The sequence below is a fragment of the Mustelus asterias genome, chromosome 25 (genome assembly GCF_964213995.1).
Source record: "Mustelus asterias chromosome 25, sMusAst1.hap1.1, whole genome shotgun sequence".
Taxonomy (NCBI): Eukaryota; Metazoa; Chordata; class Chondrichthyes; order Carcharhiniformes; family Triakidae; genus Mustelus; species Mustelus asterias.
Window position 1 is genome coordinate 55,504,562 of NC_135825.1, and position 13,651 is coordinate 55,518,212.

Here is a 13,651-nt window from a genome sequence, read left to right on the forward strand (position 1 = left end):
AAAATGCTGGGAAATCTCAGTGGGTCTGACAGCATCTGTGGAGAGAGGCTCGAGGTGAGAGGGGCGAAGTATAACTCCGATACTAGAGGGATGTTTTTTTACACAGAGGGTGGTGGGGGCCAGGAATGCGCTGCCAAGTAGGGTGGTGGAGGCAGACACGCTGACATCGTTTAAGACTCACCTGGATAGTCACATGAGCAGCCTGGGAATGGAGGGATACAAACGATTGGTCTAGTTGGACCAAGGAGCGGCACAGGCTTGGAGGGCCGAAGGGCCTGTTTCCTGTGCTGTACTGCTCTTTGTTCTTTAGAACACAGAGCTAACGATTCATCCAGACTCGAAACGTTGGCTCCAGCCTCTCTCCACAGATGTGTCAGACCTGCTGAGATTTTCCAGCATTTTCTGTTGGTGTAATCATGTCTCAGTGACAGACTGAAGCAATGCTTCTGGTGCCTCGATCGACCCAGAGGCGCTCTGCAATGTTGTGAACATTTCAAGAATTGTTGCTCAATGATGCAAGTCGCAAAATGTTGGCTGTGGAACAAGGAAGGAGCTGAGCACAGGAAGAGGCCGGAGCAGCAACATGGAGAGAGAACAGAAGCAACATGTTCACCAGCTGTGAGAGCAATTTATGCAGCTACCCAAAACAGACGACTTAATTTGCAATGTGCTTCCTGCATAATTGTTCCAATGATGTTTTCTCCGTGTCCTCACAACACACTCGCCGTGAAGCGTTCCCTTCCTGTTTCACTGCTGCTCCTTTCATTCAGACCTCTCGATGGTTTGAGTGCTGGCGGGCTGGGTGAGGGAATGGGAACTTTATCCTCTGAACCCTGACCTGGTGCTCCACATGTATTTTCCTCAGCAATGCCAGTCCATGAGGTGAAGCTGTGTCGCAACAGGACTCCCTTGGAGTTGAGTTGACCATCGTCTCATTGCAGCAGAGCCCTGAAGGTGGACGGACCTGCTGTCTGTGGTAATGTTATCTGCTGCTCTGTGCACCCCCTGAGCCTTTGCTTTCTGGCAACTCTTCAGGCAGGGGAAAAGGCATCCTGAGAGACAGCATCTTCTCTGTACAATTCAACTTTTACAGATGCACCACAGAAAGCATTCTTTCTGGTTGTATCACAGCTTGGTATGGCTCCTGCTCTGCCCAAGACTGCAAGGGACTACAAAAGGTCATGAATGTAGCCCAATCCATCACGCAAACCAACCTCCCATCCACTGACTCTGTCTACACTTCCCGCTGCCTCGGCAAAGCAGCCAGCATAATTAAGGACCCCACGCACCCCGGACATTCTCTCTTTCACCTTCTTCCTTCAGGAAAAAGATACAAAAGTCTGAGGTCACATATTAACTGACTCAAGAACAGCTTCTTCCCTGCTGCTGTCAGACTTTTGAATGGACCGACCTTGCATTAAGTTGATCTTTCTCTACACTCTCGCTATGACTGTAACACTACATTCTGCACGCTCTCCTTTCCTTCTCTATGAACGGTATGCTTTGTCTGTATAGCGCGCAAGAAACAATACTTTTCACTGTGTGTTAATACATGTGACAATAAATCAAATCAAAACCATGTCATTCCAAGGCGCTCCCTTACTATGGCAATGGATTGATATGACTATAAACAGAATGGCATCATTAATGCCCGTTTGAGGACCCTGTAGTGGTCTATTCAGCTTGTTGAGACTGGAAGCATTAGGCTCCTTCTGGAATATCTGATCTTCCCAGAGTTTCCGCACTGGTTTGGGACTGCCATATTGCAACTCAACCCTCATGCATGGATGTTGCACCCATCCTGAATCTATTAGTATAAAACAGTTTGGCGTGGCTCCCGTCTCTGACATCTCCTGCTCGCTATCACTGTCCAAGGTAAGGGGCATACAAGAAATGAGAAGCTGCGGGAATAAAGATTAAATGTACTGTAAATATATCCAAGCTTTTGCATTTCCTCCAAAGCGGGTCTAATGAAGTACTGTACTTGTAACAGTCAGCTACATTAGATGGGAGAATGTGTCTGAGCTGAATGCGTGTACACGAGAGTAGGAATACCATTGCAGGCTCCAGGAAGTATAAAGTGTACTTTATGGTATACACTGCTCTTGGGCATTTGTGGTAAAGTTTGTAAATTATTTAAATCCTAGTTTGAAGTTTGTTTATTAGTGTCACAAGCAGGCTTACATTAACACTGCAATGAAGTTACTGTGAAAACCCCCTAGTGGCCACACTCCGGCGCCTGTTCGGGTACACTGAGGGAGAATTTAGCATGGCCAATGCACCGAACCAGCGCGTCTTTCAGACTGTGGGAGGAAACCGGAGCACCCGAAGGAAAACCATGGGAGAACGTGCAGACTCCGCACATACAGTAACCCAAACCGGAATCGAATCCAGGTCCCTGGTGCTGTGAAGCAGCAGTGCTAACCACTGTGCCACCCATCAACCTCACTTCTTCCACAATATCTCAAAAGAGAGGCTAATTGGTTTGATTCCTTGGATGAGAGGCCTGTCTTGTGAGGAGAGATTGAGTAGAATGTTTCTATATTGTCCAGAGTTTAAAACAATCTCACCTACAGGTATAACATTCTTAGAAAGCCTGACAGGATTGAGGCTGAGAGGCTGTTCCTTGGCTGGAGAACAGAGAACAAGGGATAGTCACTGAGGACCAAGATGAGGAGAATTTGAGTAAAGTGGTTACTTCTGCCAGAAATTGTCTGGTAAACGCTCCAGTTTTATTGAAACTACTGCAATGTGATATACTGAGAATGAAACCTGGTATGGAGGGTCTTAGCTATGAGGTGTACAAAATTATAAAGGGTATAGATAGGGTGAACAGTGGGAAGCTTTTTCCCAGGTCGGAGGTGACGATCACGAGGGGTCACGGGCTCAAGGTGAGAGGGGCGAGGTATAACTCCGATATCAGAGGGACGTTTTTTACACAGAGAGTGGTGGGGGCCTGGAATGCGCTGCCAAGTAGGGTGGTGGAGGCAGACACGCTGACATCGTTTAAGACTTACCTGGATAGTCACATGAGCAGCCTGGGAATGGAGGGATACAAACGATTGGTCTAGTTGGACCAAGGAGCGGCACAGGCTTGGAGGGCCGAAGGGCCTGCTTCCTGTGCTGTACTGTTCTTTGTTCTTTGTCTTCACACTGGGAGAACCTTCTGTCAAGGTAGATGAGATAGATTCAAAACAGAACTGGCAGCTCAAAACTGGGCATCCATGGGGTGATGTGGGCCATCAGTAGCGTTAGAATTATGTACAGCTACAGTCTGTAACCTCATGACCCAGAATACCTCTCACATTGCCACTACCAGCAAGTTAACGGACCCAGCCTGTTTCTGTGAGGTGTGTACAGAGCACGCCAGGAACAGCATCGGACAAAGCTAAACGTGAGGTGACCGTCTGGTGAAGCAACCGCACATGACGACATGAATGCTAAACAGCAGCAACGACTTTTGATTTGATTTATTATTGTTGCATGTACTAACATACAGTGAAAAATATTGTTTCTTGTGCGCTATACAGACAAAGCATACTGTTCATAGAGAAGGAAACAAGAGAGTGCAGAATATAGTGTTAGTCATAGCTAGGGTGTAGAGAACGATCAACTTAATGCAAGGTAAATCCATTCAAACGTCTGACAGCAGTAGGGAAGAAGCTGTCCTTGAGTCGGTCGGTACGTGACCTCAGACTTTTGTATCTTTTTCCCGAAGGAAGAAGGTGGAAGAGAGAATGTCTGGGGTGCGTGGGGTCCTTAATTATGCTGGTTGCTTTTCTCCAAGGCAGCGGGAAGTGTAGACAGAGTCAATGGATGGGAGGCTGGTTTGCGTGATGGATTGGGCTACATTCACGACCTTTTGTAGTTCCTTGCAGTCTTGGGCAGAGCAGGAGCCATACCAAGCTGTGATACAACCAGAAAGGATGCTTTCTCTGGTGCATCTGTAAAAGTTGGTGAGAGTCGTAGCTGACATTACAAACTTCTTTTAGTCTTGCTTCCTTAGTCTTAGACTTCCTTAATCTACATGATGTAGACAGAGCTAAGCAATTCCACAGCCAGCAGATCAGCTCAATGATCTGCAATTCTGCCACATCCAGCCTTTAATCATGGTGGACAATCAAACAGCTAATCAGCAGAGGGGGCTCCATAAACATCACCAACCGCAGTGATGGCGGAGTCCAGCACCTCCATGCAAAGGTCGAGGCCTGAAACATTTGTGTCCATCTTCAGCCAGAAGTGCCAAGTGTATGATCCATCTCAGTCTTCTTCTGTGGTCCCCACAGCCGCCAGTCTTTAGCCAATTCGATTCATTCCATGTAATACCAAGAACTGACTGAGGACACTGGATACAGCAAAGATTAAGGGACCTGACACCATTCCAGTTACAGCACTGAAGGCTTGTGCTCCAGGATTAGGGGTGTCTCCGGTCACGTTGTTCCAGCACCATTGTAACACAGGTATTTCATCAGCAAAGTGGAAAATTGTCAGATATGTCCTGCCCACAAAAAGCAGGATAAGTCCAATCCCATCAGTTACCACCCTATTAATCTACTCTCATCATTAGCAGCGATGGGTCAACCACTTCAATACTGTGGCTACAAGAGCAAGTCAGACACTGAGTATTCTGCAGTAAATAACTCACCTCCCAACTCCCTATAGCCCTTTCCATCACTTACTAGGCACAAGCCAGAAGTGTGATGAAATACTCTTTGCTTGCCTGGATTAGCGCAGCTCCAACAACACTCAAACTTGACTCCATCCAAGACAAGACCACAGAAAAAGGCCGAGATGGATCATACACGTGGCACTTTTGACTGAAGATGGATGCAAATGTTTCAAGCTTCATCTTTTACGTGGAGGGGCTGGGCTGCACCATCACTGAGGTTGGTGATGTTGATGGAGCCTCCTCTAGCTGTTTGGTCATGCACCATGACACCATCCAAGACAAGCCTGGCAACACCAGCACCGACACCTTCCCTGTCAAGTTTCATACTATCTGAATTAGAAATATATGATTTCTTCAATTTTTTTCTTTGACCATTATCAATCTTAGACTTCAATCTTAGCATCTGGACAAGCATCTCTTACACTGGGTTCAACGTTCAAAATGTGCATCACTGGGTGGCACGGTGGTTAGCACTGCTGCCTCACAGCGCCAGGGACCCGGGTTTGATTCCCGGCTTGGGTCACTGTCTGTGTGGAGTTTGCACGTTCTCCCCGTGTCTGCGTGGGTTTCCTCCGGCTGCTCCGGTTTCCTCCCACAGTCCAAAGATGTGCGGGTTGGGTGAATTGGCCGTGCTAAATTCTCCCTCTGTGTACTCGAACAGGCGCTGGAGTGTGGCGACTAGGGGATTTTCACAGTAACTTCATTGCAGTGTTAATGTAAGCCTGCTTGTGACGAATAAATAAACTTTAAACTTTACTTTAACTTTCCTGACCTGGTCCATTAAAACTTTGTTCATATGAATCAAGTGATGTCAAGATAGGCCTGTGACGAGTGCCTCCGAGGCTCTGCGTTTGGGAGGGGGGAGAGATATTTATCACCGCCCTGTCTCCTTGTCTCTATCCTGCTGAGATCAGGTGAGACTTATCACACAAATAACATGCCTTTCCAGGCTGATATCTCAAGAATGAACATGTCGGCTAGATTTTCAACTTGTGAGTAAAACTGGCTTCACAGATTGATTGCGCTTTTTCACTTCCATTGATTTCAAATGGACATTTATATGTAACCAGTGGTAACAGGCTGTGAGGGTCAGCTGACCCAGTAGACAATGTAACCAATGGCAAAATGATGTGGTGGTCAGCTGACCTGGTATAAATAGAAAGCAGATGGGGATTGTGGGGAACATTTTTTAAAGTTTATTTATTAGTCACATTACATTAACACTGCAATGAAGTTACTGTGAAATTCCCATAGTCGCCACACTCTGGTGCCTGTTCGGGTCAATGCACCTAACCAGCAGAATCATAGAAATCATAGAAACCCTACAGTACAGAAAGAGGCCATTCGGCCCATCGAGTCTGCACCGACCACAATCCCACCCAGACCCTACTCCCATATCCCTACATATTTTACCCACTAATCCCTCTAACCTACACATCTCAGGACACTAAGGGGCAATTTTAGCATGGCCAATCAACCTAACTCGCACATCTTTGGACTTGTGCTATTTTGCTACCTTATTCTTGTGACCAAAGTGAATAACTTCACATTTCCTTATACTACACACCATCTGCTATCTTGTTGTCCACTCACCTGAAACTGCTTATGTCTCTTTGCAGCTTCTCTGTGCCCTCCTTGCTGCTTACTTTTCCATCTAGTTTGGTATCGTCAGCAAACTTATATACACGGCTCTTGGTCTCTTCATCCAAGTCATTAATATAGACTGTAAATAGCTGAGGCCCAGAACTGATTCTTACACCAATCTACTATTCACTTCCTACCAGCTTGAAAAAGACCCATTTATGCCCGCTCTCTGCTTCCTGTCCATTAACTAATCCTCAGCCACGCTAATATACCACCCCCAACTCCATGCACCGTAATTGTGCCTATTAGCCTTTTGCCCATTACCTTATTGAATATCTTTTGGAAATTGGGCTTTACAAATCTACTGGTCCCCACTATCTCCACTCTACGAGTCACATCCTCAATAAACTCAATACATTTGTCAAACAGGATTTCCCTTTCGTACGGCCATGTTGACTTGTCCTAATCAGACTCTGCTTTTCCAAGTGCATTGTTAAGACTTCCTTAATAATAGATTCCACCATTTTCCCCAACAACTGATGTTCGGCTAACTGGCCTGTAGTTCACGGTTCTCTCCCTCCTTTCTTGAAAAGCGGTGTAACATTTGCCAACTATCAATCTAGTGGGGTTGGATGGTGACGGTGGTGGTGGGGGGGGAAGAGAAATGGAAGCAGCAAGTCATATGGCAACAGTCATTCCACAGGTACTTTAGAGCAACACTCACTTTCCTCCCACTCAGAATGTGGGAGGAAACCGGAGCACCCGGAGGAAACCCACGCAGACACTGGGAGACTGTGCAAACTCCACGCAGACAGTGACCCGAACCGGGAATCGAACCCGGGTCCCTGGCGCTGTGAGGCAGCAGTGAAATTCCCCAGCAAGTGAAATTTGTGGCCTAAGTGGTGGTGTAATGAAGTTTTTTTTAATTAAAACTTTTATTTGATTTACTTTGTGAAGTTACTTCTTTTATTGTCTGCTACTGGGACACCCTTACTGCCAGGTAAACGCAAAGCACCCCAGGCTTTATTTCCGACCCATTTTGTTCCCAGGGTACTGAACGCCTGAAGCCCTTCATGCTTCTCACTTCCCCTTTGGCCGCCTTTAGGTCTTGGAAAAGTCTTTTTGCTTTTTGCTCATCGACCTCCCTGACTATTCACCCACCAGGCCGACCCTTCCTGTTGCCTGTCCTGTTTGCTCCTTTCCACCTTTTGCTTTCTCTTCTGGCAGTGCGTGTATTTAAAAGATCAGATATTTAGATACGGGCCTTTCGTGACCTCAGGACATCCCAGGCACTCTCTGTTCTGAATTGTAATCACAGTTGTAATGTAGGAGCATTGCAGCGGCCACTCAGTGCATGGCAAGGTCTCACAAGTGGCAGTGAGAAAACTAACCAAATATCTGTTCAGTGATGTTGGTAAAAATATAAATATTGACCAGGGCACCAAGAGAACCCCCCCCCCTGCTTTTTAGAATCGTCTCATGAGATGTTTTACCTCCACCCTTAAATATTCCTTTTCTACAGGGAGGGCAGAGAAATGATTCAATTGGAATATTGCGTCCAATTCTGGGCGCCAACCTGAGGGAAGATATGAAGGCTTTAGAGAGGGCGTAGAAAATATTGACAAGTTTTAAAGAAATGAGGGACTTCAAGTTACTTTGGATAGTTTGGAAAAAGCTGGGCTCAAAACAGAAAATGTTAGAAATGTTCAGGCCTGACAGCTGCGAGAGAGAGAGAAACACAGTTAATGTTCCAGGTTTACAAACTATCGTCTGACCTGAAACGTTAAATGTATTTCTGTTTCCACAGCTGTGGCAGATTTCCACTCCATCTGACGAAGGAGCAGCGCTCCGAAAGCTAATGGTATTTGCTACCAAATAAACCTGTTGGACTTTAACCTGGTGTTGTTAAAACTCTTACTGTGTTTACCCCAGTCCAACGCCGGCATCTCCACATCATGTCCACAGCTGTTGTCAGAGCTGCTGTCCACATTTTCTGTTTGTCTTTCCGATTTCCAGCATCCACGGTACAATTTCGTTTTTGAGAAGCTTGTGGTGTTCTCCTTTGAGAAGAGAATGTTGAGGGGAGATTTGGTCGAGGTGTTCAAAATCATGAGGGATTTAGGCAGAGTCGGGGAACTGTGTTCCCATTAGCAGAGGGTTGAGCACCAGAGGACACAGATTCGAAGTGATGGGGCATTTTTACATGATGGTGTGTGGTTAGAATCTGGAATGTACTGTTTGAGAGAGGCAGATTCAACTGGAGTGATCGAAAAAAAATTGAATAAGCACCAGAAGAGAAAGTACTTGCAATGCTATGAGGGAAAGGCAGGGGAGCAGGATTGCTTGATTTGATGATACAAGAACTAGCATGGACATGATGGACCAAATGGCCGCCTTCTGCCTGGAACAATTCGATGATTCAGCAAGAGGGCAGATCGAGGCTGCAATTCAAAGTCTCTTTGCAAGACAGCACCTCTGATAGTCCAGCAGTCAATCTCCGTTACACTAGCCCGGATTATACTGAGAGCGGGTCTTAAACCCAGAATCATCTGACTCTGATGTGAGAGTGATACAACTGACTCAATGCTAACACGTCACATCACTGAGAATCGCAGAGAGTAGCTTATAGACACTGTCTTCTGGTGAGAAAACTCATAGCTTTAATTGAAAGCACGGGTGTCACAGTGGGTTAGCACTGCTGCCTCACAGCGCCAGGGACCAGGGTTCGATTCCCGGCTTGGGTCACTGTCTGTGCGGAGTTTGCACGATCTCCCCGTGTCTGCGTGGGTTTCCTCCGGGTGCTCCGGTTTCCCCCCTCAGTCTGAAAGACGTGCTGGTTAGGTGCATTGGCCATGCTAAATTCTCCCTCGGTGTACCCGAACAGGCGCCAGAGTGTGGCGGCTAGGGGATTTTCACAGTAACTTCATTGCAGTGTTAATGTAAGCCTACTTGTGACACTAATAAATAAAGTTAAACTTAAAGGGCCTGTTCCCCGGTGACTCCCCAATGCAGAAGTTGTTTGCAGTTTAGTAGTGTGGCACAATTCGAATCGGTGCTGGAGGAAGCGTACATACTACATGTTTATGTTTGTGGAAGAGATATTTCATTATAACTGTCCAACAGCTCCTGTAAGGAAATGGCTGCAGAACCTGACAGCTTGATTACAGTGACAAATGTCTGAGACTCTAAAAAGAAAAGACTATTTCCTCGGGTGGATGGAGCTATTACAAGGGGGCGTAACTGTCGGGTTCATGGTGGGAGATACAGGAAGGATATCAGAGGTAGGTTCTTCACGCAGAGAGTGGTTGGGGTGTGGAATGGACTGCCTGCAGTGATAGTGGAGTCAGACACTTTAGGAACATTTAAGCGGTTATTGGATAGGCACATGGAGCACACCAGGATGATAGGGAGTGGGATAGCTTGATCTTGGTTTCAGATAAAGCTCGGCACAACATCGTGGGCCGAAGGGCCTGTTCTGTGCTGTACTGTTCTATGTTCTATGAGTAACCCTGTTTATCCTTATTTTCTAGGTCTTGTCTCACAATCTTTGCACAGTGTTGCACATCCCGCATGATCCTGTGGCACTGGAAGAGCATTTCAGGGATGATGATGACGGGCCTGTCTCCAGCCAGGGTTATATGCCGTATCTCAATAAGTACATCCTTGATAAGGTAACCTTTACTTTCCAAATGGTTATATTGTTCTGCTTTATGTTAGGATTTTTGGATTCCCCATCTCTATGAGGGTTGTGTCACTTTGCATACATAGTACGGTTGACTAGTACAGGAGGGGTATGCATCTAGGAGCAACTTTCTTGAAGACATTGCAAGACTATCACACTCGTTGCCTGGGGCTGACCGGATATCATTCCAGGCTTAATAACAGTGCCTGGGCTTCGAGTAGATACATTCCACAAAACCTGGTTTATCAATTAAATGTTGGTGAAAAGGGAGACACATTACAGAAGCTTAATTATCTTCCACAAATGCAAAACCGTCAAATTGCAAACAATCACAATTTATACTGTAGGCGAAACGGGATGCTAATTGGTTGGCAAGTTGACTCTGATTGGCTAATGCATGGAGAGGACAACAGTGAACAATAGGCCCTCACTTGGAAAGCCCAAAACAAAATGGCTGCTATTAGATACGATTCCACTATTGGGCAGCACTAGCCAGATAATCCTGAGTGTGCTACATTAACAACCAATTTAAGATAATCAGTGGAGCGCGTTACATGGCTCATTTACACTTGTTAGAAGTAACTTGCGGTCATGCACAGAGACCAGTTCCCTGCAAAGGAAAGGAACATATTCAAGCCTTATACTTTTTTTGAGTTACCCAGAAGCATGAGGAGCCTTTCTCCATGGCACTGCCTTGGCCAATTAGAGTTGGCTGGCTGGCAAATTAACCCCCCCTTTCACCACTATTATACATTGTGATTGTTTAAAATGTGGCATTGTCGTAGTATAAAGATCTGGCATGTGTCGGGTTAACCTGGGATTGAATACAGTACTGCCCACACAGTGATGTGAGAGAGCACATGACTCACACCCAGCATCCATCCAGTGCTGGACAGAGCCCTGTGTACCAGCCAGCACGGAGACAATGGGGGGAGTATTCCGGCCGTGTGTGTCTCGGTGACGGGAGGTGGCACGCTGGTTACTGGCAGCGGGATTCTTGGGTCCTGCCGCTGTCAATGGGATTTCCCATTGATGTCATCCCACGCTGGCAGGAAACCAGCAGGTGGGGGTGCACTGCCAATGGGACCAGAGAATCTTCCTGGTGTGAACGGCCAGAGAATTCCCCCCAATCTTTGGCTTGTAATCTTAACTGTACATTTGTATATAGTTCTAAGTGTCAATAAAGATATGCAGTCAACCTACTTATGACTATGAAGACTTCTTCAAACCCTTCAACTGTGTGCATGCGTGTTTTTGTGCGTGCGTGTTTTTGTGCGTGCGTGTTTTTGTGCGTGCGTGTTTTTGTGCGTGCGTGTTTTTGTGCGTGCGTGTTTTTGTGCGCGCGTGCTTTTGTGCGCGCGTGCTTTTGTGCGCGCGTGTTTTTGTGGGTGCGTGTTTTTGTGGGTGCATGCTTTTGCGCGCGTGTGTTTTTGTGGGTGCGTGTTTTTGTGGGTGCGTGTTTTTGTGGGTGCGTGTTTTTGTGGGTGCGTGTTTTTGTGGGTGCGTGTTTTTGTGGGTGCGTGTTTTTGCGCGTGCGTGTTTTTGCGGGTGCGTGTTTTTGCGCGTGCGTGTTTTTGCACGCGTGTGTTTTTGCGCGCCCGTGCTTTTGCATGTATGTTTTTGTGTATGTGTCCTGATGAGTTCAAGATAATAAACTTTGACAGCACAATAATCAATTTCATAATACGAAGCAACTGATTTTTTTCTTGATTACCTGCGTTGTATTTATATTGTCTCTGTATAATTGTGAGCTAAATATAGCTCAGATTTCCCGTGCCAATAATGAGCACTTCTTTGTTGTATCTTGTTTTATATGATTGCGTTTCAGCTAAAATGTTTGGAAAGGTGTTCTTTGTTTTGAGATGTGCGGTTGATTTGAATCTAAGTCTCAAGGGCATAAGACCGTGTTTTAATCTATGGTGGAGGGTGGGGAGGGAGGGATCCTCTCTCAGTTCTGATGCATTTCCTGAGCTATGCCTTTGTAGAGAAACACTCTGCCTGACTTTGTTTCGACCTGAAACAAGTACCGACAAGAATTCTGATCGCTATCTCTTTCTCTATCTCCGTGAGGTTTGAGTCTTCTTTCCACTTTTCAGACAAGTGGAGATTGTTAGTGTGAATGTTACAGGCTGGGCTGTGACTGTGAAATGTGAGAGGCTTGGAGTTTTCCCAACTCCTTCAATGGAGTTCATTGTACTGAAATGTTTAACCCTAGCGTCGAATGTACAGAACAGAGTCAGGCTACATAGAACATTACAGCGCAGAACAGGCCCTTCGGCCCACGATGTTGCACCGACCAGTTAAAAAAAAACTGTGACCCTCCAACCTAAACCAATTTCTTTTCGTCCATGAACCTATCTACGGATCTCTTAAACGCCCCCAAACTAGGCGCATTTACTACTGATGCTGGCAGGGCATTCCAATCCCTCACCACCCTCTGGGTAAAGAACCTACCCCTGACATCGGTTCTATAACTACCCCCCCTCAATTTAAAGCCATGCCCCCTCGTGCTGGATTTCTCCATCAGAGGAAAAAGGCTATCACTATCCACCCTATCTAAACCTCTAATCATCTTATATGTTTCAATAAGATCCCCTCTTAGCCGCCGCCTTTCCAGCGAAAACAATCCCAAATCCCTCAGCCTCTCCTCATAGGATCTCCCCTCCATACCAGGCAACATCCTGGTAAACCTCCTCTGCACCCTCTCCAAAGCCTCCACATCCTTCCTGTAATGTGGGGACCAGAACTGCACACAGTACTCCAAGTGCGGCCGCACCAGAGTTGTGTACAGTTGCAACATAACGCTACGACTCCTAAATTCAATCCCCCTACCAATAAACGCCAAGACACCATATGCCTTCTTAACAACCTTATCTACTTGATTCCCAACTTTCAGGGATCTATGCACACATACACCTAGATCCCTCTGCTCCTCCACACTATTCAAAGTCCTCCCGTTAGCCCTATACTCAACACATCTGTTATTCCTACCAAAGTGAATTACCTCACACTTCTCCGCATTAAACTCCATCCGCCACCTCTCGGCCCAACTTTGCAACCTGTCTAAGTCTTCCTGCAAACTACGACACCCTTCCTCACTGTCTACCACACCACCGGCTAGGTGGGTATTTATGCTACACACAAACCCTCTTCCACCCTACTCCATCCAGCCTCATCAGCATAACCTATTCCTTTCCCACATGCTCCTCTTAAATGAAACCTGGAGGAGACAAACTCCCGTTTTCACACTGAGCACCCCCTCCATCTTGCTCTGCTGTGCTATGACTGTAATGAGTTAGATACCAGAACAGGTCTAGCAGCTCAAAACTGGGCATCCATCTGGCAGTGTGGCAGGAGCAGCAGAATTGTATTCAACCACAACCTGGAACCTCAAAGTACGGAGGGCTTGTCCCTCCGTATACACAGGATCTGCTCAGATGAGGAGGATCGCAACAGATACCTCCAGACGCTGAAAGATGCCCTTAGAAGAACAGGATATGGCGCTCGACTCATCGATCGACAGTTCCGACGCACCACAGCGAAAAACCGCACTGACCTCCTCAGAAGACAAACACGGGACACGGCGGCAGAGTACCCTTCGTCGTCCAGTACTTCCCCGGAACGGAGAAGCTACGACATCTTCTCTGGAGCCTTCAACATGTCACTGATAAAGACAAACATCTCGCCAAGGCCATCCCCACACCCCCACTTCTTGC

At 46.6% G+C, this 13,651-nt stretch overlaps 1 protein-coding gene across 1 annotated transcript in view; it reads left to right on the forward strand.

Moving 5' to 3' along the window:
• def6a (DEF6 guanine nucleotide exchange factor a) overlaps positions 1–13,651 on the forward strand; it is a 207,887-nt gene that overhangs the window by 107,840 nt on the left and 86,396 nt on the right. Inside the window, exon 2 of the mRNA XM_078197830.1 lies at positions 9,784–9,924. Within this exon, the coding sequence (XP_078053956.1) occupies positions 9,784–9,924 (141 nt within the window). The remainder of the gene's footprint in view (positions 1–9,783; positions 9,925–13,651) is intronic.